At 33.0% G+C, this 27,301-nt stretch overlaps 3 protein-coding genes across 3 annotated transcripts; 2 read left to right on the top strand and 1 right to left on the bottom strand.

Moving 5' to 3' along the window:
* Window positions 1-171: 171 nt before the first annotated feature.
* On the top strand, window positions 172-3,196 carry LOC137816223 (TRAF-like superfamily protein). The gene is made up of 2 exons (XM_068619299.2): window positions 172-1,107; window positions 2,546-3,196. The coding sequence occupies exons 1-2, from the start codon at window positions 184-186 to the stop codon at window positions 3,194-3,196; spliced, it is 1,575 nt and encodes a 524-aa protein (XP_068475400.2). The 5' UTR covers window positions 172-183.
* A 1,906-nt stretch (window positions 3,197-5,102) lies between these two features.
* LOC137814676 (eukaryotic translation initiation factor 3 subunit C) lies at window positions 5,103-9,265 on the bottom strand. The gene is made up of 4 exons (XM_068617539.1): window positions 9,117-9,265; window positions 8,911-8,964; window positions 7,003-8,805; window positions 5,103-6,232 (listed from the first exon to the last, which is right to left on the bottom strand). Exons 2-4 carry the CDS (start codon window positions 8,932-8,934, stop codon window positions 5,237-5,239), a joined length of 2,823 nt encoding a protein of 940 aa, XP_068473640.1. The 5' UTR covers window positions 8,935-8,964; window positions 9,117-9,265; the 3' UTR covers window positions 5,103-5,236.
* Window positions 9,266-12,970: 3,705 nt separating this feature from the next.
* RBL15 (RHOMBOID-like protein 15) lies at window positions 12,971-26,442 on the top strand. Its single transcript, XM_068617538.2, has 13 exons — window positions 12,971-13,299; window positions 13,644-13,809; window positions 15,875-16,178; window positions 16,569-16,601; window positions 16,689-16,780; window positions 16,876-16,949; window positions 17,672-17,763; window positions 17,860-17,929; window positions 19,313-19,491; window positions 25,403-25,451; window positions 25,546-25,602; window positions 26,053-26,127; window positions 26,229-26,442. Exons 1-13 carry the CDS (start codon window positions 13,258-13,260, stop codon window positions 26,232-26,234), a joined length of 1,239 nt encoding a protein of 412 aa, XP_068473639.1. The 5' UTR covers window positions 12,971-13,257; the 3' UTR covers window positions 26,235-26,442.
* The last annotated feature ends 859 nt before the right edge of the window (window positions 26,443-27,301 follow it).

The raw sequence follows: 27,301 nt of genomic DNA, 5'->3' as shown, positions 1-27,301 counted from the left end.
TGGTATTATAATTAACCATGATATATGAAATTCCAATTTATTTAAGTCATATAATCTTCTTTAGTTTGTTAACAGTGATCCTTTCTTAGATTGTAAACAATGGCAAATTTAAAAGTCAAGGATATTAAACAATATATGATAATGATTCATCCTTAAAATTCTTATGTGTAGATATTACCTAGCATGGACATGCCTACCATTGATGTGGACCTTGGACCAGAGAAGTTTGAAGAAGAGAAACAAGGAGGCCCCTTGTTGCATTGTGATCTATGTGATACAGAAGTAGTTCACAAGTTGGCTCAAATGTTCCTTCCAGGTCTAGCTAGTGCTTGTGTTGATAACACAACAGGAGATCTCTTCAAAACTGCAGGTTCAGTAGCTGTTGATTTGAGGAAGGAGATGATAGATTATCTTACCCAAAGAAGTGAATCATTTGTTGCCGAGTCTGTTATATTGGAAGGTGATCCAGATGGTGAAGTATCAGACCATCCTTATGATATCATTTCTAATTTAGTTGATGACTTTGCAAGTTCAAAGAGGAATTTGTTAAGTCGGGTTTCTGGATGGATATTGAGTGAAAAGAGGGAAGATAACATAGAAGATTTTGTTCAAGAGATGGAAGTTAATGGGTTTTGGACACTTGAGAGGAGAGAAAAAATTGCAGAAACTCTATTAAAAAACGTTGACCTTGCAAACTCATATCATTGCAACATGAGTTTTAATTCCGTAGAAGAACTTGCTAATCATATAGATAATTGCAATTTTAGATCTATAATATGTGAAAATGAGGGATGCAATTCTAGATTTTGTGCATCCCATTTGAAGGATCATGATTCAACTTGCCCTTTCAAGATAATTTCATGTGAACAGAAGTGTTCTGCCAACATTATGAGACGTGAGATGGACAGACATTGTATAACTGTTTGTCCAATGAAGGTTGTAAATTGTCCTTTTTATGCTATTGGTTGTCGGTCAGCCGTTTCACAATGTATGATTGAAAAACATCGTTCAGATGATATTGATTCTCATTTGTGGCATTTCCTTAAAGGGATCTACAAAGAAGCATCTGGAGATGATCTTAACAACCGAGTGGAACAAATTATACAGGTTAGTAAACAATAACTATTAGCTAAAGGAGCCTAAAATTGTATTTCACCAAATTTCAATTATGTTTGCAAATTATTTACATCTAAATTTATATTAAGATGGTGATTCTTGACTTTTGGTGATTCTTTTGCTAGATGTAGATGATTATTAAGATGAGTAAAAACAATTTACATTATAAATTATGTGTTTATCTATGGATATGATTAATAATAAAACATTTTGAAGTCCTTTAAACCAAGGTATACCGTAGAGGAATTTAGTGTCATTTATAATTAGGAGTATAATAAAAGAAAGTCATTGTCATTAAATAGAATGAATACAACATATCAATGAAAAAAATATATTAAAAGTTGACTCTTATTCGCGTACATTTTCTTTTTTGTTATATATTCAGAAATTTAAAGTTTTTAATGTTAAGGTTTTTAATTTTCAAATATTGATATAATCCAATACATGTTTATAAATTTTATCACTGGTTGTAGGTTGGAGACATATCTCCATTGAAATAAGCTAGTGGCATAACCTAAATAATATTAAATATTCTACTTGACGTATATTAATTATTTGCGATATATTTGTGCATGCTTCCTATCAATTATAGTAGTATTTTTTATTTTTATCCATATGGATGTGATTGGGACAATGAAGCATTTTAAAAAATACTTATTAAAAGATTGTTTTTGACAAAGTACATTTAATTATTTACAACATAATTGGTGCATGGCCTTCTGCTATAATATTTTTATATAAAATATTTGACTTTTTTCCCACGTGAATTTAGTTTACATAATGAAAAATTTAAAAGAAAGCATGGTATTGTTGTTTATTTTAAATGTTTTCATATTCTAAATGAAATTTACTTCTAATGTTAAAGAGAAGATGGTAGAGAAACATGAATATCATCTTTTACATTTACATTGTTATATTTTAAATTAAGCAATAGGTTTTTGCATTATCTATTGAGCACCCATAGAACAATATTAATATTGGTGTTGATATGATTGCACTAGCTTTAATATTTTGACTTATTAATGTTGAAGCACAATTTTAAAAGTTATATTATAACTTGTGATATTATTTTCATTTATAGAATGTTGAAAATCTAATGCTCACAATGTCATCATTTAGAAAATTTATTTACCGAGTTGGTTTAGGATAAAATTTTACATTTTGTCTTGTCATATATTCCATGTATGCATTCATTGTAAGCATTTGATAAACATTAGACATTATATTTTTTTAACCTTAAGAACTAACTTTATGTTGGATAATTAAAGAAAATACTATGATATTGTTTAACATGTCAACAACATAAAATTATTATTATTATTGACTTTCACGGTTAGTTACCAACTATTTTGTCTGGTATTTTTGAAATGGTGTTGTACTTTTATTTTATCATAATGAGTATTTAATTTTTTTTGTTTTTGTGTGATAGGCATCATCAAACAACCGTTTAACAGAGGCTCGTGATGTTAGATCTTTGAACTTCATTGTCAAAGATATTGAAGCTAAGTTAGGACCTTTTAAAGTAACGGTTGTGGATAAAAATATTTTAAAGACAGTTGACAAGAATGGGGAAGGGGAAGGAGGTGAAAATAATATGAACAACAGTGAAAAGAATACAAATAATTTAGATATGACCAATTCATCAGATAAAGTTGAAGTGAGTGATACAGTTAATACAACACAAAATGAAGATAATAAACCTAGTAATGTTGAAATTGAAGATCATGTAGAGAGGACAAAAACTTCAGATATGATAGATTTATCTGATAATGATAAAACTGACCTCTTGGATAATGACAACAAAGATGTTACAACTACTAACTCAACAATTAAGGCCAATGAAGAGAATTCTCAAACAAACAATGAAAAATTATCAAATGCAGAAGTTAGTGTAAAAAATGAGGGTAGTATAGAGGATAACATAAAAAACAAATCTATTGAAGATAACAAACAAATACTTAATGAAGACAATAACTTCAAAGATAAGGACAACGAGCAAAACATCCATGATTCGGAAATGGAAGTCAAAGAAGGTGCAAACATTACTGACCAGATCAAGGATATCAAAGATGACAACTAAAACAAAACACACAAATTTCAAATGTGTGTAAAGCTTATGAAATATAGCTGCATGGTACAAGGTATATATTTTTGAAGAAGGAGATACAATGAGAACTTTTATTCAAATTTCCAATAGTGGTATTTTTACTAAACATATATTTACATGTAGGAAAATTATTTCAATTTTATAATAATTGACAATATGTTGATTTTTGTAAGCTCTGATATCATTTATTGATTATTTTTTTATGGTGACTTACATTTTATTATGTAATTTTTTTTATAATTTTAGTTATGCACTTTGTGTCACAGTGTATTTATTTATATTTGTGTTGCATTTGCTAGCATTATTACTATTTTCCCATTAACTAAATTCATCTTAACTTTCTTACGACAAACATCTACTAAGAGAGTGAAACCATTTAGAAGGAGAATCCTATATCAATTCAATACAAATTTCTTTATTAACAAATTTACAATTTAACTAGATTTTACCTTATGTCTAAACTTATTATTACAACTCCGCTAGAGTTAATGTGATAATGGTTACAGGGTTTTAACTTACCATATCATAGAAACTTCCAAATTTCTCACAACTAGTTAAATTATACAAGACGTTAATTTCAATAGACAACTTTTCATTTTAAAGCAAAATTATAATTTTGTTCACTTTTATATAATTTTCACAATAGCTAATTTTTGTTGGCAAACCATTGAGGTGGAGCACTCGAGCTTTTAGAAGTCAATTTATGTCTAAATGTATACAATACTTACTTAAAAATTAATTGACATGGTAACAGTATCATTGTTTCCTTCTAGTCATTTACTCCACGTAAATAAACGATTCAAAACATAGAAGCAAATTCAAATTTCAAGCAACCTTAATAACCACATTTTTAGTCGAAAATCATTATAAAGAAAATGGACACTTTTAATTAACTTAATAAAATATGAGATTTTACTAATGTAAAAGGACTGGTGAGAGGAGACATCCATATCCTACTAATGTATGATAAAGGAAGCAAGATGAGGTTCTTCCTAAAATTTTATCGATTTTTGCTCTGAATCTATTTTCAGTCGTATCATGGCTTCAATTTTGATGTCTTTAGTTTAAAGCTTCGAGATTGGACTGTGTTTACATTAATATGGAATTTGGCTTTTGTATGATGCTATTCCTTTTCTGCTACATCGTCCCTTGTTGAGTAGTAGTCATATTAAATTTAATCTGGAGTACATAAATGGGTGGCAAATGCAAATCATTACAATCTGATAAATGTTGGTTAATATTTATAGATCTGAAAAAAGGAAAGAGGAGAACAACTCATTCAAGCACTTTGAATCATACAATCAAACATACTTGCATAAACATTTTGCTGTGACACTTATTTTCACACACACACAAAAGAAAATAAAAAATTGAGTAGTATAAGTTTCAACTAAGTAATAATCGTTAGATGCACCAAGCTCTAACTACGGTGTTGAAATTCAGACAAAAATATAATAGAAACCAAGATTTCTATCGCTAGATGTGTCGAAAAGAGCCAAAAAGTTTTAAGTGAAATGCGGCAGGTGAAACATTAAGCATTACACTTTCTTTGCGGATAAAAAATATTGAGTGGAATCTTAATATTTCCGGGTTAGAGTGACATGGGTAAATCTCCTTACCCAATGGGATGTTTCTCATAGGAGATTCTCAAAGGTTGACTCTGAATCAAGCATTTTTTGCAACGCTTGAAGTAGTCAGGTTCATGGGAAAATTACAATGTACTCAAGAATCACAATTTAGATGAATGGACAAGATGGTACTCTATTACTAGCTCTATCTGACTTCTCCTTTAACTTCTATACACCTTCGTTTTTAATACTTGTCCTGTTATGGTAATCAAATTCGAATAGAATAAACCCTGGCGAAAATACGTGCAAAATGAAAGTAAGCTATATGTAACATTATAACAAATCCACAAACATTTCAATGCAATTTCAGAAAAGTCCACAAGAATACAGAAAGTGCATTAGTCAAATCATCAAAACTGACGTACAGAAGATAATTTTAACTTCTTTAAGCTCGAACACCCTTAAGGCTAACCATGCGTGTGGATGTATCGCCATGGGGTCCCCTTAACGCAGAACCCCCTTGAGTCCTCCCATAACCTCCATAAGAGCCATCATGATATCGTCCACTCTGATAGCCACCACCTGTTCCCCGCCCTGTTCGATCCCTGGAACCCATGCCTGCTTGACCTAAAGCCATTGGCCTTCCACCACCATATCCAGCACGTCCACTGCTTTGCCTTGACTGAGAAAAGGACTGGTCTAGCCATCTACCACCCGAAGAGGCATTTCCACTACCACCTGCAGCAGCAGTGGCATAGTCCTGGCCATCTCTACGCCTTAGAGGCAGATCCAATCCACCACCACCTATCCTTGCTTCCGTTGCTCTCTCATTACTCTCTGCAAGGATAGATAATTTCTCTGTCAACTGGAATGCCAATGCCTGCAGCCTAGAGTATTCAACATCTTGGAAAACAACACACCCAGTTGGCTGGTCCCAGCTTGCATGAAGCTCCTCATTGATCATCATCCTACTGACAATACTATGAGTAGAAGAAACAGAGAGATCAAAAATTTTTGTAAGTTGATCCAGGCTCAGGGATTCATAAGAAGAAGAGAAGGTAAAGAGGTATGTCCTCAGTGCCTCCTCCTTGATTTTGTCTTTCAGCATTTCAAGCACGGCATCTCGATTTTTCACAAATTTCCATACATCAAGAGACACAATAATGTCAAAAGCCTTCTGGTAGTCTCCCTTTATGAGAAACCTTGTGGCAGCCATAACATGATCTCTCACATTTTCCGGTGGACCAGTGAATGTTTGCTTCTCGCTTACCTCAAGCAAGCGACGGAAATTCTTAGATATTACCTTGCGTTTAGCATCATGAACATTGGCTGCCATATTAGGAATTTCCAGCAGCATGGCAGATACCAGATGTACTAATTCCAGGAGCTCGAGATTGATGTGCATATGATATGGCATTTGCCTTCTTCTTTCCAACCTTTCCTGAAAGAGGATTGAAAATAGTTAACTGCAATATCAAAATGTAATTCTCACAATAATAAGACATACGACATCTAAAATACATGGGAATTTACTACGCCCCAAAGCTGTATTTATCAGCTACATTAATCAGTCATATAAGACTGAAATAACTAATAACTTTGGACTGTTAAAATGCACAAATGAAAAGTCAGAGTCCATTGACAGTAACTTGACAATTGCAGAACTAAAATAAATACAGATCAGTTTCTCCCAGCAGTTCAATATCATCATGCTGAGCAAATTATTCACATTCCTTCACTTCTGAGTTCTTTTGCAACACATTCTTAACATGATGACAGTTTCTTATGAAAATAGTTTACTATTGAGTTTTTATTGTTGTGAACCTAATCAGTCAAACAAATTCATATAATTTTCTTGTTACTTGATATCCAAGTATATATGAACCTAATTAGTCAAACAAATTCGTATAATTTTCTTGTTACTTGCTATCCACGTATATATGAAACATATGTTTCACCCAACAATTAAAATGTAACACTGAAGTGCCTAACTGATGACTTGGAGAGGGGATCTTGGTATTTAAAAAAATAAAAAAATAAAAAATATATATATATATGGTATAAGCAAAATAGCACAAATATAAATGCATTTGTACAACTTTAATCCACTCTCTTAGTCACCCACAATGAATGCATTGAATCTTACGATCAGCACCCAACAAATATCCACCATATCATGACATTTAGTAAAAGGGGAGAGGGAGAAAGTACCTGTTCTGGGGTCTTCTCGTGATAGCGGCTTTGTGACACACCTTGGGCAAGTAACTCTTTTACCCTTCCACCAGAGTACAGTTCAGACAGACAACCATGTGCTTCAGAAATCAGTCCAATCCGAAAAGCACATAAACCTAACTGTGACATAGCCCTGTTAAAAAGTATCTGCGTTGAAATGTCCATATGTTGAACACTATCTTGCAAATGACTCATAAGAAGCAGATCACGGGCAATTGAGAACTCATCAAGAAGAGCATGGTGGTATATATCACAGAGCATAGCACGTGCTTTAGTTCGCTCATCTCCGTACTTGTATATCAATGATACCAATACATCCATTATGGTCCTGCTATTATCAGGGAATGTGGGCTTCCGGGCCACAACCTCTGGGGTAGCAATAAATGCAGTAGGAATTCTTGATTCCTCAAATCCTTTAGACTCCTCACTAGCCTCCCCTTGAACATCTCCATCCTCTGTCAGCTCAGTCAATTTTTTCATTGCATCATAAACTTCTTGCGGTTTGTAGTAAATGAGTTCAACTCTCCTCAAGGACACCTTAGAGGCAGCTTTAAAGTTTCCAACTCTTTCAAGATATTCCTGGACATTTTGAGCTAGAACCAGAAACAAGGGTTCATCCCTGAGTCTCTCAACATAGTCCCGTGTATGAGGATCTATGCACTGCAAGCTCTTGAAAAACTCAACGTCAATTCTTTCTAAGAAAGCAACTAAGTTACCCCAGACCCGAATTGGTCCATTATAGTCAATACCTTTCTGAGTTTCGTTCTCCTCTGGCTCAACCGAATCATCAACCAATATGTTTGGATGCTGCACTAGAATATCAAGGATGGACAGCATGTTTTGCACACATTTTTTCCACACATTTATGGGCATATGCCCATTGAGCCCTGGATTGACATCAAATTGAGCAGAAACCACACTGAACAGAATTTTCAACTTCTGTGCAGGTGTCTTAGCAACCTTCGTTAAGAAAGTAAGCTGCTCAACCTGTTCAAATCTCCCAGTCCCTTTTCTGCCCCTAGCAGCCACGACCTCTTTGAACTTCTTGTTAACCGTGTCCCAAGTGATCTCACTAGGGTCTTTCATAAATTGTCTATCCAATAGCCGATCCTTCTTGCTAAGCTTTTGGTCCCAAGGACCATCACCAGCATCAGCCTTTTCATCATCATACTGAGAGGTTTCAGAATCAGATTTTGCTTCTGGTTTCCGAAGCTGCTCTAGCTCAATAATTTCATCATCGCTCTCATACTCTTCCTCGCTCTCCTCTTCTTCCTTCTCTTCGTCACTCTCGGGATTCTCCCTACACTTGTTAATCAACTCCTCGTACTGCTTATTATTTTTCTTCAGCTTCTGCTTCATGGTGTTCAAAGCCTTAGCATTGCTACTACTCATCTTCTTCTTGGCATCCTTATTAGCCAAAGCCTGAGCCAAGAAATCTTCCAACATCACAAGCGTCTTGATGTAGAGATTCGGAACCTTCACAGACTCAGTGACACGCATAACCTTCTCAAGCTGTTTGTTAATCTTGTCAAAGCTCTCTTGCAAGCTCACCCAATCATTAATCTTCATGGCATTCTTCATCTGGTCAACGGTGGACGCCATCTCCTCGAAACGCTTATCTTTCGCCGACCGCACAACACGCTTCTGCCCATCAGAATCATCACTATCACTAGCATTTTCCTGCAGGTACCTGCTTGTCACTGCTTGACTAGCAGATTCACCCGCCGCGGTTTCAACCTCCTCATCATAATCACTCTCCTCCTCCTCGGAATCACTTCCACCCTACAATTCAGTAAATAACAGTGACAAACATGCTTTCATATAGGATAGTTTCCTCAACCTAAAGGAGCAAACAATTAAAACATATATTGAGAATTTCGTAAATACCTGAGTCCAGAATCTTGAAGCCATCCTTGTGTCAAAAACTTGCGAGTATGGAATCTGCAAATGAACATAACGGTGTTAGATTGTAGCAGAATCATCATGAATTAACAATAAGCATAAATTCAGATAAATTTGTAACTGTTGAGTTGCAACAATCGTAGAAGAAGAACGGATAAGAAACAGCGACGGCGCGTTGAATTTGTGCTTACCGTTTCTGAAACTGGCGTGTGCTCCGACAGAGGAGAGACCAAAGCGGCTATGGATTGAAGTCAGTACGCGAACACCGGGGACTAGGGTTTGCTTTGTAATATTTGGGCCGTTGGGCCGAACCCAATTTTGACATGAATAATAACCAAGTACAAAATAAATTTACAATAAAAAATATATAATTTATCATTTTTATTATTTCAGTATGTTTACAAATTAAAAAAGAATACAATTTAAAACGTATACACATATAATTTTATAAAAATAGTATTAAAAATTATGTAGCTGTTATCTAGTAAATTATTTAATTATTTTGAAATATAAAAGTTATTTAATAATTTATTTATTAAATATATAAATAAATTACTTTTTATTTATTAAAAGGTTAAACTGTGCAATTAAAAAATTATATAAATAAATTATTTTTTATTTATTAAAAGGTTAAACTGTGCAATTAAAAAATGATATAAATATTTTACCAAATAATTTATTTATTTTTAGATAATAGAATAGAGTAATTAATTAAAAATAGGATACTATATGTGTGCGTGTAATTTTATAAAATAGTACTAAAAAATTATATAGTCATTAAAAGATAAATTATTTATTTTGAAATAAATAAAAATATTTACTTATTTTTTTTATTAAATAAATTAATTAATTTTATTTATTTAATGATAAAATTATTCAATTAAAATATAGCATTAAAGAAAACACTAAATGATGTATCCTACAAAAGTATAGATGATATAATGTAATGTTACTTCAAAGAAGATTAAATGAAAATATATAAATTTAAAATTAACATTAATTTTTATCTTTTTTATATTTCTCTTTTCTACTTTGTTTGGGTGGTAAGAAAATAGAAATAAAATAAATAAAATTGGAAAGAGGATAAAAATAAATAAGTATATCCCATTAATTAATTAAATAGAATAAATACGGTATAAGTGTAGAAAATTTATTTACCTTTCTAGAAACGAAAACGTAAGAAAATAGGAAAAGCATTTTCTTGACAAAAAATTGTGTTGATTTAACTTTTTATTTAATGAGTATTGTTTCATGACTTTTGTATTTATCAATATTTTATAAAGTACATTCTTAATTTTTTTGTCATATTTTTTCACTTAATTTATCATATTTTTCCAACCCTGCTTGCCTTCAGTATAATTACCACAAAAATATATTTCAAACACTTTTTGAATAGCTAATTCACTTATTTTTCTCGTGTATTATTTAGCGTGTTTCAATCTATTGTTATAAAACAACTTTCAAAAATGAAATGCATAAATCTATTTTAGTAAGGGTGGCAAAGTGGGGTAGGTTGATCTGCGGGTCCGCATAAAAAAAAACGCAGAACGGGTTGCTTATTTCAGTCTGCTGACCCGTTTAGGCTCATCCTACATAACTCACAACCTATCCGGGTCAAGTGCGGGGCGGGGCGAGTTGGTCCGCATAACCCGCATAACTTTAAAATGTATAAATTTTTTTCTACATCTCCATATTTTCTTCATGTAGTCTCATATTTCACATTTCGAAATTTTTAATAACATCGTATATCTCGTTAAAATAATATTATAAGACTATTTACCTAATGTATTTAAATAATAAAAATTCAAAAATTTTACTTAAAAAATATTATTATTTTTTAAATATTTCTCATGCGAACTGACAGACCTGCGAACCAACCCTTATGCGGAGCGGATTACAAAAATCTTATACGGAACGGATTAAGATTAAGTGTGGGACGACCTATGCAGAATAACTAAACCATGTCGTGTTTATTGAAAATTTGAAATATTAAACAAAAATCTTATATTTTAAAAAAATTGTTATTTAATTGCTTATGAATTTTCTCTACTTTTTCATTTGTATATATAAATATAACTCTCATGAGAGAATTTCATCTAAATATGTGAAACTTTTTTTAATTTATATTTTTTTAAGTGTAGATTTTTTTTTTCCAATTTCAAAAATTGTTTTAAAAAAATTATAGATCTTAGTCTTTTAGTTAAAATAACTCCTTGAAAACCTCAACTTTGTCTTTTAAAAACAGTATTTTAATCTACGCACATGAGTATTCATTTTAAAACTATTTAAACAAATTATTTTCATATGTGTCAACTAATATTCGTATATTTTAAAAGTATTATAAAATTTTAAAAACAAGGAGATTAGTTTGTAGCTTTCGAACAAATAAATATTGGTAATATCACAGATAAGCTCCAAAGTATATTAATTATATTTATGAATTGTATAAGTAGATGAAATTGGTGATGTAAAATTTGTAGTTATAATATGTAACGGTATGGGCGAGACCGATTCCTGGTCTCCCTGCCCGAGACTGGGTCAACCTGACCGAGACCTTGTCAAAGATCTGAGGGACTTGGACGATGACTCACCTGGCCGAGATCTTGGGAGACTTGGCCGAGACCTTGGAAGACCTGGTCGAGACGCTTGAGACCACGGGAATTTGGCCGATGGCCGACCCATACCATTGGAACTTGGCCGACGGCCGATCCCTATTACAGTTAACGCTCAAACCAAAATCAGTAAAGTTAATCCATCATTAGGAATTAGGTAATACAACCCTAAATGGTATCCACCTCGATAAACGGGTCCAACAAGGTAAGCCCATTAGAATAATATAAATAGCACGCATCCCAATGAGTGAGGTACGTCATTTATTACTGTTCACCTACCTGAGAGTTGACCACCCACTTTATTGACTTGAGCGTCAGAGTGCCTTCGCAGGTAACCCCACCATTCGGTGTTCACCCGATACTCAGTCACCTGACCGATCGAATGAAGGAGAAAAAGACTTCAATAGTTCTTTAGGTGCCTCCCTAAGAACATAATAATTAAATCATAATGTGAAAGAAATAACTAATTTAAAAAAATAATATTATCCAAAAGATAATTTAAAATTATGAAATTATAATTTAAACTTAACGAAAAGTAAAATGCGTAATATAATTACAAATTCAGAACATACTTCCAAAAATATACATTATTATTTAGGCAAAGTAGAAATGTATTACATAATAAAAACCTATATTCATGGTAGTCTAATGGTTTATTGGAGTAGGTTTAATTCGTGACAATACATAGATGTTATGTTTTTTTAGCTATTTGACAAAGAAATTTAACAAAATTAGTAATTAATATTTGATATGCATATATTTTGTGGTATAAATGTAACATATAAGAGTATAATATCTAGTTGTGTTTTATTTATAAGATTATAACATATTGTTTCTTGCATGATTTAAATTTAAATTTTTAATGGGCTGTATTTTATAAAGTTTAAATTCATAGTTAAAACAAGGCTATAAATAAACATTTTGATAAAAATAGAAAACTCACTACTAAGTATACTTTGGAAGATGAGTGTATTAATTGTGGTTGTACCATGATTAAGATTAAGAGTTAAATATCTCTTACATAATTTAAAGTTTATACATTATCAATAAAAACTTGAAATATATATTCCAGATTTCAACGTCTGAAAATAAAATTTGAATTCTAATTTCGAAAATATCTATAATCTATAAATAAGGATAAGTTGTTTTGCATATAGAAAATACAGTTTTAATGTGATATATTAAAATGTTAATAAAAAAGGTTTTCAATTTATAGATGATGTAGAAGGCTAAATCTATTTAGTGGACAATGATTATTAGTTCAAAATCAGTAGTAATTGACATTATAATTATATTTTAGATTTTAATATACATAAATTGGTATTAACTTATGATAAATTTTTAATATGTAATTAGTTAAACAAATATGAATATACTTTATTCGGCGTCGTATAGTCAAATTTCAAATAAATAAAATAATAATTTTATTTAACAAACTAACACAGAACGATGGTGAAAAGCATTGGAAACCTTGGGCTTTTGTTTGGAGGTTGGTGAGAGACTGTGAAATCGGAACGCGCATGGCAACAAAGTGAAGAAAAGAGAAGTTGTTTCTACGGCTTTCGCGAGTCAAGTGTGGGGTCTGAATTCAGAAGAGAAAAAACCTGAATCAGCAACTCCAATCCAAAACCGGTTATCGTAATTGAAGTTCAAAGATTACCAAATCCGTGACTGGTAATCAGAGCAGTGAGTCAAAGCTGCGAATTTAAATTTGATTTGCATGCGAAGAGCCAGAAATATGAGACCAAACATCGTTTCTGAGGTAGTATAATCCATTTCCCTATTTTCTTCGATCCTCGCTTCGTTTTTGCCGCAATTTTGCGGCACCAGTGTCAACACACTTCACTTAACACTCATCCTAGTAGCTGAACTGAAAATCCTCGTTTCTGGACTGAGATCTCGAAATGAATTTGTTAATTTCGGATATTGGTTCGCTTTAGATTCTGTTTTGTGTGATCATTGTCTGCAAATAAATTGACAAAACTCTTTACTGCTCAATTTAAAGTTCTCTGATTCTATTAAGCGTTGTTGTAGAATGGTTGGTTAGATACTTTCCTTCATTGATGTTATTCTGATTAATTGTCCTTGATGGCTTAATTGGCACAGGCAGGGTTGCCTACTAGGATGAATCAATGGTGGGAAAGCATTCCATTTCTCACTTCTGCAGTGGTGGTTGTCTGTGGAGTCATTTACTTGGTTTGTCTTTTGGTTGGATACGATTCCTTTGCCGAGGTTTGCTTCTTGCCATCTGCTGTTGTGTCACGGTTTCAAGGTATAATTTTTTAACCAAACTTATACACAGTTCTTTTGGGTGTTTCTCTTTAATTAGAATTGCAATGTGTTTGGATTTGCGTGTAAGACGTGGGTAACCTTGAATTTCTGCGTCAATTTCACCGAAGTCGGATATGCTATTACTAGTTGGTTCCAATTTAGGGTTACGCCATTATTGAAGATAGAAACTCCAAATTAGAAAACAATGCTTGTATCATCTAAGGATCTATATCTATGTTTTTTCCTATTTTTTTCACCATCATTAGAATTGCGATAATACTCATAGGATCGGTGTGATTGTACACTTTGTGGTGGCCTATCTGTGCTGGACTGTGAGTATGATTGTTGGGGGTGTAGGATTGTTGTAAGATGACGATTTGTTAGGAGTTCCATATTGAGTAAGATGAGCTACTTATAATTGTGATACTTAAGCCTTAAGACTCTCTCATCTAATGATTAGTTTTTTGGATTTGACTCTCCTTTTGTGCTTAAATCATAACACTTGATGTTTTCATTGAGTTGGGCTACAATTGATACTACCATGTTGATAGAGTGAATACCGTTGTGGACATCTGACCTTAAAGAGGGTGACAATGTTAGGAGTCCTACATTGAGTAGGATGAGCTACTTGAAGTGGTACTTAGTTTTGAGACTCTCCCATTTAATAAGCTCGTATTTTGTGTTGGACTCTTCATTTGTGCTTAAGTCCTAACACAATCATACCCGTGAAACTGTGGGATCTCTGATCCTGTTTAATATTATTTTGGGCAAGACAAAATCTGAGGTTTATCCCATTGACCTGGATTTGAAATCCCTAATGATTTCCTTTCCCCTCTGATTCATACTGTAGTAATCATACACTCTTCCCCAAAGGGCTTGCAACTCCCAAATCTCTAATCAAATTTGACACATCCTTTGCACCTGCCGACACTGTCACCATTGCTCTACAACTGCCAAATGTCGTGGCTCTGTTTTGTGAAGAAGAAAACTCACCCAGCTTCAGCCGCTTCCTTTACTCCTTCTTTTCAAAGTGCAATCATATATTCTTAATATCTCTGTCATTCTAATGTTGTTTTTTATTTTTCTTTCCTGATCCAAGAATTCAAATTTCTTTATTCTTCATTCTTGTATGTACTTATATTGGTGTGCTGCTGCAATTTATCTTCTTGAAGTGGCTGTGCACATGTGCCACCATGACACCCTTTTCTTTTTCATAATTTTTTTGTCTACTTGGGATTCTGTGTTAAAAGCAATGTTGCATGTTTATATGCAAATGATCTTACATGGTTATACGACAAATCAGAGAAATATCCCATTTCTTTAAAATCAACAACTAAAATTTGTTAGAGCATGTTCTCTATTATCTTCGGATCAAACATATAAAAAATTGTTGATTGTTTTAGCTTTTTTATGAATATTTATTATATATTATTATTTTAGGTTGGAATCTAGGATCATATTGTCCCAGTTATGATCTCCAAGTTATGAATTTTCAAACCCCTTCCTAATCCTAAGCAAAATCTTGACTTAAACAACCTTGATATTTTTTTTTTCAAGTAAAATTATATAGTTCAACAATGTAGTTAATACTTTGGACTCTGGACAAGCCTGTACAGACATTATGGTTCTGAAAACTCAAATCATTCATATGTTGAATTGGGTTCCTGTGGTGGCTATTACCTTTTTTTAAGCCCAAACTGGGTTCAAATTAAGCTCACAAATGACTTGGTTCAGATTGTAATTTGATTTGGCTTATTATTTTGATTTATATATATTTATTTCACACACATATATATCATGAACCAAATGAGTCAAACTATACATCGCTCAAGTTCAAGTAATTTTTAACTCAAGTTCATCTCATTCGATTCATGATCCAAGTTCCACAAATCAATTGTCAAATCGAATCTCAACTATTTTTGAGTTGGTTTGGTTGATGGTCAGTTTATTAGAAACTATCCTTTCTAAATATTGCATGCTTCATTTTCTTTTTTTTTCATTATTGCATATTCTTCCGTTTTGTGGTTGACTGGTTTCTCTGCTCAGCATTATTTTTTTCCATGCAGTTTACAGAATTTATACTTCCATTCTTTTCCATGGTTCACTGCTTCATGTTCTCTTCAACATGATGGCTTTAGTTCCCTTGGGGTCTGAGCTGGAGAGGATCATGGGCTCAGTTCGCTTGCTATATGTCATTATTTTGTTGGCTACAAGCAATGCCATATTCCATGTTCTCATAGCACTGCTGGGGGCACACAATCCTGTTCTTACAGATGATTACCTTATGAATGAGTGTGCAATAGGCTTCTCAGGAGTTCTATTTTCAATGATTGTTATAGAGACAAGCTTGAGTGGAGTTCAATCCAGGAGGTTGGCCGTATAAATATTACTGTTGTGCGAGAAATTTACCACTGTTGGGAAAATGCAATTTAATATGTTAATCACCTTTTTCTTCAAGATAATTTAACAGAAACCATGTTTTGGGAGCTATTGAAGATACTGAAATAGTACTATTATTTAATCGAGTTTTCAGAATGATGCTAATGGTTATTTTTGTTTAATCACTGTGCATTGATTTACTTCACAACTTTATTCTGTTTTATTAGTATGCTTTTGCCAACCAATTCACTGTGCAATGGTGTACTTCACTAGTTTTACTGAAAGACACTGTACATTCAATACACCGTGCTATGCTTCATTTAATTATCATCAATTGGTAAGGCTTCACTAATTTGGTAATTTTTTCTATTGGTTGTGCAGTGTTTTTGGATTGTTTAATGTGCCTGCCAAGTGGTGAGTATATTTTTTTTATTGAACTTATTTCTTGAGTTTTTTAACTAGATAATTCCCTTTTGTGATAATTTGACATGTTTTGTTTAGGTATGCATTCTTTTTGTTGGTAGTATTCCAGCTTCTCATGCAAAATGTTTCACTACTTGGACATCTTTGTGGCATTTTATCTGGGTTTGCATGTCAGATTTCATTCCTTTTCCTTCTCTGTTTTCATTTTTGCAAAAATGTTTATGCAATTATCTGTAGTTTCATGATGTTATGCTTGATGTTTCAGATACATATGGATTATTTAATTTCCTCATACCTGGAACCACTTTTTATTCTTCTATTGAATCATCCTCTTGGCTTGTAAGTATCTTTCTATAATAGGCTTTGGTAGTGCACCAGGATGGGAAACATTCCAATTGTTAGTTACATGATATTAGATGAATGCCTAAGGGACTGCCAAATGCATATAAACATGATTGACTGGAATGTGAATTAATATATTTTTATTATAACTTGACAACTTATTTTGTTTTAAAATTAAAAATTAAAATTAGAAAAACATCTTGTAGATATTTATTCTATGTGTTGGACATTCCACATTAACTAGAGATATGGTCAAATTATAATATATAAGGTGGAAGTAAATTTCACATTTCAAGCCGGTTTTATGAAATTGAGTTAGACTTAATTTTCACTTTCTTAATATGGTATTAAAGTCTATCATAGTCAAGTTTGTTGGATTTATCATGTCGGGTTCTGCCTAGTCTTTCGCTCGAGATATCAAGTTCTCAACGTGAGGGAGTGTGTTAGAGATCTCACACTGACTAGAGATATGACCAAATTATAATATATAAGTGAATGCAAACTTTTAAGCCAATTTTGTGAGGTTGAATTAGACTTAAAATTCACTTTTTTAAGACTATGAAAATACATGCATACACTCAAAACACACACACGCACGCACACGCACGCACACGCACGCACACGCACGCACACACACACACACACACACACATATATATATATATATATATCTCATGTGGACCTTTACTAGTGTGTATGTTGGTTCTCTGGACTTTCAGTCATCATGTGTGAGACGACCAAAATTTATTGTTTGCACTGGTGGAAATCCTTCGGGTTATATTCCTACACATACAAGCCAAAACTCAACAAGGTATATACTAAATACTGTGGGTTTCACCCCAAATCATACAGATCACACTAGATATATACTAATCTACATTTTCAAATTTATACTTTCATGGGTTAGTGGATTACTTTCTGGAAATATTTGGAGGAACCTATCTTCATTGATGCCTCAAAGGGAAGTGTCTACTCAGGTATGTAAGCCATTTTTTCTTTTGAGTATACTTTTGGTGGACTCTTAATCATGTACACATTTTTCTGGTGTTATTGTCATTTTTGCTTTGCTCAATATGTGAACAAAAGCAACTGCATTGTTTTGCAATACTCATTCATAACAACTGTATGTGGACCTTGTATATGTGATCTACTGATCATTGAAACTAATCAATGTATGCAGAGTTCATTTTTTTTAATTTTGCTAGTAAGTATCATCCTTGGTTATCTCGCACCAATATGTGAATAATTAATCTTGTGTACATTACCTGTTCATTTTACGTGCAAGTGCAAAGAGTGTGCTTGCATTTAGTCATTTTTAAAATTGTCTGGACTGATATTTATCTCCTGCCATTCGTTTGGCGATTTTTTTTTCTTTCTCTTTTTAATGTACACTCTAGTTCTTTGGGAGTAGATTTGTCTAGAGATTTAAGCAGCTGCCAAGTGTCAAGTGTTTTGACCTGGGATGATTATTTTTATATGAATTATTCTTTTGTCTTCAACAGCTCATTTTTCTTAGAAAAACCTATAATCCATTGGGCTTTGGCATCAGCAATTGCTATCAGAAAAAAATTACGTGCCTTTCTTATCTTTGGAAGTTCACTCATTATTGGGTTGGGAATATGAATAGTCATATCACAGGGTTTTTCCTTTTTACTTGAATGATACATTGGGCCAGTTTGTTACAAATTAAAAAAAAGCGGTTATGTTGCAAATTGTTTCTGAAAGATTTTTAAGAAGCTAATTTTTGTTTTTTTACAATCATAATATCAATTGGTTTTGCATTTTTACGTGAATGATACATTGGGCCAGTTTGTTATTAAAAAGAAGTGATTATGTTGTAAAATTGTTTTTGAAAGATTTTTAAGAAGCTAATTTACGTTTGTTTACAATCATAATATCATTTTTTTTATAGGAAGCAGCTGATTTTATGGGTTGACGATTCAATATAAGTTTTGGTTTTAATAGCATTTTTGTTTTTTTAGCTTCATAGTTCTTATTATGTTGAAAAGCTAAAACAAATAGATGAAAAACTAAAAGAAGTGGTTATTTTCTGAAAAAAAGTTCTTTTACAAAGAGAAGTTGGAACGAATGAGCTCATTATCTTTTCCATTTCAAGCCGTGTTTATTGACTGCCTTTGAATATATTGATTCCTTGACGGTTAACCACAGCTGTTTTGGTTGAGTAGTCACTAAATCATGGTTATTTTGAATTGAACTGAGAAGTTTAAAGTTAAAATTATATCCCTACCTTAATGCAAGTCATTGTCTATTAGTTTCTTTTTTGTATTCATGCCTATATTCTGGTGAGTTGGAGGCTTTAGACTTATACACATTTGATTGTATTATGTGATATCTTACAGTCAACTGAGGACAGTAGGTTCCCTGGGAGGGGAAGGGCCCTTGGTTCTGGTCAAGGTCAGACTGCTTCTCGTCTTCAATCAGATTCAAATCTTCAAGAAAGACTTTTGGAGGATAGTAGTCCCAATAGTACTTTAGTTTCATCCACTCCTAGTAACACTCATCAATTATCAGAAGGAAGGTATGAGAGATGGTTTGAGCATAATTGAAAGCTTATGGTGGTTGCTTATTTAAAGTAAAATTCTAGTATGCTGGCTTCAATCATCTTTTCTTGTAAAGTTTGAACCTAGCATAACACCTACAGTATTAGGCATAGACTGATAAATTCATAGTTTTTTTCCCATACTAGGAATGACAATATTCAACTTAAATGAAGCCAACACAAGTTACATGCTTGTACATGGGTTCCCTGTTTGACATGTAACAATAAGTTTAGGTGGTCAAGTTGATTGTCTAGCCTGAATTAATCAATGTGACACATATTGGTGCAGTTATGTTTAACTTCGAAACTGATATTGAGAAAACATAAAAATGAGAGTGTACTTGTGTAGTTTAAGTTATAAATATGTATCCATAATGCTCTATAAGTATAGCACATACTTTAGCACAATTTTAATTATAAGCTATTTTAAATCTTTTTCTGGCATAAATATGTATTAACATTAGATGAATTGTAAATAAAAGGCTCATAAACAATTTAACTTATATGTCCAAAATTATTGGATAACTATATATATATATATATATGCATGTCAAGACATGGCACTGGGGCGGGATTTCCCCCATCCCTGTCCCCAACTCCTTTAATCATTACCAACCCCTGCCGAGGCTACATATTCGGTTCGGTTTCCCTGTTCCCCACCCAGTCTCATTCTTAATAAAGGTATACACAAATTGTAGTAAATTAATTTTAAAGTTATTTCGTTTCATATGGCCTTGAGGCGCTCCACCTTTGGATCCCTGCACAAAGAGAAAGAAATGGTTGAAGAATCTGACTGAAAAGGTTGACAGTTACACTCAAAATAGCAAATAGGTTGAAATCAATGCGCTTCAACTTGAAAGATAATGGCGAAAAATAAAAACAAACACATGATTTTCAATCTTTTACCATATGTCTTAAGATGCAATTCTTCCAAACATATAACACATAATACTGTTCTAAATTTCAATATTTTAAAACAGAGTATAAATAAGTTCCAACTATAAATAATTTAAAACACATAATATGAAAGAAACAAGTTCCAAAGGTGGGTGCGGCTTGGGACTGGCCTGGGATTGCACTATCTATCCCTGACCCTGAACCCAATTCTTTTTATTGGGAAAAACCCGAACCAGAATATCCCTATGCATGTCTAACGTATAAGCTTATAACATCTACAGAATAAAAAATACACATACATATATATATATATATGTTGTATATGTATATGTATATATAAGATCGTTATAGTCCATTGTCCATGAATCTAACAGTATTTACAAATGGTTTATTTAATCATTGTTTTACTGAAATTAAACTTATTCAGCGATACCAGTAACTTGGTTGTATTAGGTTACCTGTTCAGCAAACATGTGATGCTTGGGCTAGGAGATAACAAGGTCTTACTGATAGTATAACTAGTAATGGGAATTGCACAAAAATGTTGGAATTTTTGAAGAGAAAAGAAAAGCAGAACTTGCTTAACGGAGAAGAGGAACATATATTAAAGGAGAAAGATGAAAAGCTGTTCTATTTAAAAACCCGAAACATTACAATTTATAAACTTAAAGAATAACTGCACACTAACTAACTCAAAGGACAAGATCAGAACGTGATTCATTTTACTAACACTCCTCTTTGCTTTAGGAGCTACAAACGCCAATGTTTTGCCTTAGAAGCTCAAACCTACTGACTGAAAGTGGCTTTGTAAACAAATCTGCGATCTGATTTTCAGACTTGCAGTAAACCAAAGTCACAAATCTTAGTTTTCCCATGAAACACAGGGTTATGGGAATAGCGATAGCAGCTTGGTTGTCAACAAAAATCTTGGTGCTTTCTTTCTGCTCTAGATTTAGATCCATTAAAATCTTTCTGAGCAAATAAAGCTTGATTGACAGCAGTTATTGCCACAATAAATTCTGCTTCAGCAGTGAATTGAGCCACGATTTCTTGCTTTTTTGAGCTCCATGAGGAAACCCTAGATCCAAGAGTAAAATAGTAGCCTGAAGTACTTCTCATATCATCGATGTAGCCTTCCTAGTCATTGTCAGAAACCAACCAGCTTAAATTCCTCGCTCCATATTGAACTTAACACCAAAATCACTTTTGCCTTTGACATATCGCATTATTCTCTTAGCAGCTCTGAGATGTAATTCGCTTGCACAGTGTATAAACACTAGATCCAAGAGTAAATAAGTAGCCTGAAGTACTTCTCATATCAGAGATGGAGCCTCCCCAGTCATTGTCAGAGAAACCAACCAGCTTAAATTCCTTGCTCCGTATGAACTTAACACCAAAATCCCTTGTGCCTTTGACATATCGCATTATTTCTCTTGGCAGCTCTGAGATGTAATTTGCTTGCACAGTGCATAAACCTGGACAAAAGGCTTACAACATTTAAAATATGAAGACGTGTTGCAGTAGATACATCAAGCAACCAATCAAACTTCTGAATCATCCCACATCAATTTTATCAGCTCCATCTTCCTTACTAAGCTTTTCCTTTTGATTCATAGGAGGGCTGGCTTCCTTGCTTTCTTCAAACCTAAACTTTTTCAAAATCTCCTTGGCATACTTCTTCTGGCAGATGAAGATTTCATGCTCAGCCTGCTTAATTTCCATTCCAAGGAAGAAGGTCATTAACCCAAGATCTGTCATCTAAAAAACATCATCATTTATTGTTTTGAATTCCTGAACCATCCCTGCATTATTTCCTGTCATCAAAGGATCATCGACATAAACTGAAACCATCAGAACATCATTGGTCTGTTGTTTAGCATAAAGAGTGGCTCCAGACAAGTTTTTTTTTAAATCAATTCTCAACAAATGGTCATCTATCCTGCTGTACCAAGCTCATGGAACTTGTTTTCAACCCATAAAGATTCTTTTCAAGAAGATACAGCTTGTCCTTTTCTTCATTCTTCACAAAACCTTCAAGCTGTTCAACGTAAATTTCTTCATGTAAAACACCATTTAAAAGTGCTGATTTTACATCAAGTTGATTCGGTATCCAATTCATTTGAGCAGCTAGAGCAAGCAAAATTCTTATGGTGTCCAAACAAGTGCAAAGGTGTTTGAGTAATCCACACCAAAGATTTGAGCATAGCCTTTCACAACAAGTCTTGCCTTGTGTTTGTTGATAGAGCCATCAAAATTTAGCTTGGTTCTATACACCCATTTGACTCCAATCACCTTCCTATCTTGGAGTCGATCAACCAAGTCCCATGTTCTGTTTTTCTTGGTCATAAATATTTCCTCCTTCATTGTAGCCATCCATTTTGATCTCACTCTGCTGCTCCAAAATCTGCATGTTCACAAACAACAATGTTACACCTCTCATAAATATCAGAGAGTGATCTAGTACCTCTTACAGGAGCATCATCTACCAATTCATTCTGTTAATCCTCTTCTTTGTCTTCGGTTTTTGAAGCAGGAGACTTAAACTGCAATTCTGCCACAGTTTGATCCTTCTTCTTTGCCTCATCCCAGTTCTAGTCTTCATCTTCTTTGAAGTGGTCATCTCTGCTAACAACAATGCTTCCAGTTTGCGGCTGAAATATTTGACAGTCTTTACTGACAGTGCTATTGCCTGTAAAAATGCCTAGTGATAACATGAGCAAAACGCAAACATCCAAATATTTTAAGAAAATTTAGAGATGGTTTATAGCCGTACCAAACCTCATATGGTGTCTTATCCTTGACTGCTTTTGTCAGGAGTCTATTTTTCAAGAAAACAGCCGTATGAGCTGCTTCTGCCCAAAACTTCTTGGGTAGATTCTCTCATACAACATGCATCTTGTCATCTTTAAGATGTATTTGTTCCTCCTTTCACTCACCCCATTCTGTTGTGGAGTATAGGATGTGGTTAACTGATGCTCAATGCCAGATTCCTCATAAAATCAATTGATGTTTTCTGAGGTGTTCTTTTTGCCATGATTAGATCTTAGAATCTGAATTTGCTTGCCACTTTGATTCTCTACTAATTTTTTGAACTTCCAGAAAACTCCAGCTACTTTTGACTTGAATTCTAAGAAGAAAATCCAACACATTCTTGTGAAATCATCAATAAAGGCAACATAATATTGATTGCCTACTAATGAAGGAGTTTTTTGAGGTCCAGATATAACGGTGTGGACTAACGGCAGCTTACAAGTGGCTCTTTTTGCTGACTTCGGAAATGACTTCCTTTTTTGCTTTCCAAATAAACAAGCCTTGCATTTTCTTCTTGGACTTCCTTTATAGCAGCCATTGGTGGTGATAAAGCCCGAGCCTCTTGTAATTCTGTTATGTTTTCCTTGATTAGAAAAGCAGCCTGCTCTTCCTCCAATGGATTTAGAGCAACACTTTTCCCTTTGAAGCATCTCTGACTAGCTGCATCTCTAATCAAGCAAAATTGTCTTCAAAAGCAACTGTGAAGCCTCTTTCAATCAATTGGCCAACACTCAACAAATTTTGTTGAATTTCGGGTACAAAAAGGACATCTGAAGTAAACTTTGTGTACTTGAGCAACTTACTATTGCAAGTTGCAACAGTCTCCTTTCCTTTGACTGAGATATAATCACCATTGCCTATTCTGACTTCTGCGATGTTGGTTGGCTTTAAATCTTTGAAAAGTTCCTTGCCATTGGTAGTATGATTTGTGCAACCACTTAATCTGCCAACTCTCACTCTCTTTGCTGCTTGCAAAACATGTGATCACAAATAGTTGATCCTCCTCCTCCTGATCAACAGCGTTAGCTTCTTCCTCTTGCTGCTGATTTTTGCTCATGCATATGACTGCTTCATGGCCCATTTGATTGCACTTGATGCATTTAGCACCAGGTCTCTTCCTTCCAACATCTTAATGAAGATGATCCATTTTGCCACAATGCTGACAAGGTGGGTAACTTATCTTTCCACCCTTTTGCTTGTAACTATTTGCACTGCCCTGACTGCCGGCTGAATGATCCTTCTTTCCACCCTTTCTCAACAATTCTGGAATTTGCAAAATCACTGGCTAATAACTTAATCTTGTTGGCAATACCTAACAATTTGTCTGAGTATTCCTTGATTGTGTTAGACTCTTTCATTCTTTGAAGCTCAAATTCCCTTATTAAGTTAAGTACCTGTATGCTTCAAAGTCTTTCATCTCCAGCATATTTCATCTTTAGATAATCCCAAATTGCTTTTGCCGATTTGAGAGTCATGATCCTGGTAAAGATATTTGTAGAGACACCAGCAAAAAAGTATGACTTTGCCTTTGCTTTTTGGGTTTTTTTCTCCTTACGATTCTTGATCTGGGCCATGGTGGGATTGTCCGGCAGCAGAAGGACTTCATAATCCTCTTCTGCAGCTTCCCAAAGATACAATGCTTCTAGGTAAGCCTCCATTTTGACAGCCCAAAGATCATAGTTTTCCCCATTGAAAACTGGAAGAGCTGTTCGGGAAAAACTTTTTTCAGAATTCCTTCTATAGGTCCTGTAAGAAAAGAGCTCTAGATACCAATTGTTGGAATTTTTCAAGAGCAAGGAAAAGCAGAACTTGCTTAACAGAGGATAGGAACATATATTAAAGGTGAAAGATGAAAAACTGTTTTATTTAAAAACCAGAAACATTACAACTTATAAAACTTAAAGAATAACTGCCCACTAACAACATGGTGCTACAAATAAGCCATGAACAGGGATAACAAAGCACCTAAAACTTCCTAACCGACTCCTTAAAACTTGGAAAACAACATAAAAAGGACATAATGAGAATGTGGAAAGTATAACCATTAATTCCAAAGTTCAGTAGATGTCATGCATTGATTATTCAAGTCAAATTGCTATATTTCAATAGGATTACAATTATATTATTCAGAAGTTTGTATTTCTGTATTAATGATTTTACTTAATTTTCTAATTCAATTTAGGCATTCAGCTGATAGTGTAGCTACAGCGACTGGTGTTCCACCTCATCAGGTCCCTCTAGATACTACCATGGTTGAAACTCTCATGTTTTCTTTTAGTTAATTTGCATGGTTAATATTTGCTATTTTTTCCCCTTTAAATGCAGGGTGCAGTTGTTTCGGAAGAAGGGATTACTAAACTTGCATCAATGGGATTTGATAGGGTAAAACTCAGCTTCCTTATCTTTTCTATGGTTAGAAAATGGCTTGAAACTTTTACAACTTTCCAGTTTGTTATTGGCTTCTAGCATATTATGCTTGCACTTCTGAGAACGTTTTTCTCACTGAAAGAGATTCCGTGTTTAAAGTTATTGTTGTTTGATCTCCTTATGGGTCCTTCTCTACTGTCTCTTAGGTCTCGCAATGGGGATCCATATAATTTTATAATTTTATAATTTTTAACTTGATTACTGTAGGAGTAAATGTATGTGTGTTAAATTTGGCTGAAGAGATCAAAGTTTGTTTGATAAGTGATATCTGAAATAAAAGATCTCCAAGTCAAATTGTTTTCTCAGATTTAGTGAGATATCTTTCCGATGCTTGTGCATCAAACGTAGATTAAAGCCTACGGCTTAGTTCTATATTTTTAATGCAATTGTGTTGGGCTGTTTCAGACGCAAGTGGAAGTGGCGCTTGCAGCTGCTGATGGTAATCTCAATGTTGCAGTGGAAATACTCATGAGCCAGCAGGTCCTAGTTCTTCATTTTTTTAGTATCTATAATTCTTTACATTTACATGTTTATTTATTTGTTTTTTTCTTCTCTTTTAAAATTCTTGGGCTCTTTTGCAGAGTTAAAAAGAAAGCTTCTGTTGGATTGTCGTAGAGACTTACCTGTCACTGCACTTTGTTCAATCATTGTCTGTTTAATCTTTGGAACCTACGTACCACTAACAGTTGGTCGACACCTCATAGCCATGCTAACTCCAATTAGCCGAATTGAACATATGTAAATTATACAAGCAATATCAAGGAATATGATGTTTAGTTGAAGAAATTTTAAACATTTTGTTGTGCTTTGATTTTTTTTTCCCCTTTTAATTTTTTCTTGAACATGTTTATACACAGATAATGCTTCTAATGCTAGTGGGTGAGCCCGTAAAACTTGTATCCGTTTCTAAATTATTAAAAAACAACTTAATTAATTTGATCATGGATTAAAAAAACAAGACCTGACGACAATGGTTTAATTTATGGAAAAAAAAAATGTTTGTTATGCTAGCTAAGAACTTAGTTTCAATAATTCTTTTTTATCTAGTTAATCACAATCGATATTTAGGGTCCGTGAGACAAAAATTTTGTAACGTTCTTTTTCATATAGTTGTGATTTTTTTTTTTAAATCTATTAATAGATCATATACATAAATATGATAAAATATTTTCTATATGATTAATTATGTATATACATAATTTATTAGGTAAACGCAATAGAATATATAATAAATTTTTATTATATTTACAAATATAATCATTATTTTTTATATAATTAATTCTTATTATTAATTTATTTATATTTATATTATAATGAAATAAATATAATTAATTATATAATATAACATAATAAAAATAAAATAATTACTGTTAAAATAATAATAAATTTAATAAAATAATAAAATATTAATAAAGTAAAAAAATTTAAAATTCTAATAATAAATTTATAAAGTAATAGTAATTGTACGATAATTATAAAATAAAAGCATGAGTAATAAACAATAATAATAAAAATTTAAATAAACTTAAACAATAGTAATAATAGCAATAAAATTTAAATTATTAACTAATAATAAATTTCTAATTTTTATTATTAATTAAAATTAATTTATAATAATAAAAATAACTTTATTATTTTTTATATATTTATTATA

This window comes from Phaseolus vulgaris, chromosome 1, assembly GCF_051622355.1.
Source record: "Phaseolus vulgaris cultivar YP4 chromosome 1, ASM5162235v1, whole genome shotgun sequence".
NCBI classification, from domain to species: Eukaryota; Viridiplantae; Streptophyta; class Magnoliopsida; order Fabales; family Fabaceae; genus Phaseolus; species Phaseolus vulgaris.
The sequence above is the reverse complement of the archived record's forward strand: the minus strand, read 5'-3'. Positions and strand labels throughout refer to the sequence as shown.

What these genes read in the sequence shown, in the direction of transcription:
- LOC137816223 (XM_068619299.2), top strand. Translation starts at nt 184, where the DNA reads ATGGACATGCCTACCATTGATGTGGACCTTGGACCAGAGAAGTTTGAA. An exon ending in GAGTGGAACAAATTATACAG is followed by an intron (nt 1,108 to 2,545) that starts GTTAGTAAACAA and finishes TTTGTGTGATAG; the next exon opens with GCATCATCAAACAACCGTTT.
- LOC137814676 (XM_068617539.1), bottom strand. Translation starts at nt 8,934, where the DNA reads ATGGCTTCAAGATTCTGGACTCAG. An exon ending in CTTCAAGATTCTGGACTCAG is followed by an intron (nt 8,806 to 8,910) that starts GTATTTACGAAA and finishes ACTGAATTGTAG; the next exon opens with GGTGGAAGTGATTCCGAGGA. An exon ending in ACGAGAAGACCCCAGAACAG is followed by an intron (nt 6,233 to 7,002) that starts GTACTTTCTCCC and finishes ATCCTCTTTCAG; the next exon opens with GAAAGGTTGGAAAGAAGAAG.
- RBL15 (XM_068617538.2), top strand. Translation starts at nt 13,258, where the DNA reads ATGCGAAGAGCCAGAAATATGAGACCAAACATCGTTTCTGAG. An exon ending in AGTGGAGTTCAATCCAGGAG is followed by an intron (nt 16,179 to 16,568) that starts GTTGGCCGTATA and finishes TTGGTTGTGCAG; the next exon opens with TGTTTTTGGATTGTTTAATG. An exon ending in TTGAATCATCCTCTTGGCTT is followed by an intron (nt 16,950 to 17,671) that starts GTAAGTATCTTT and finishes CTGGACTTTCAG; the next exon opens with TCATCATGTGTGAGACGACC.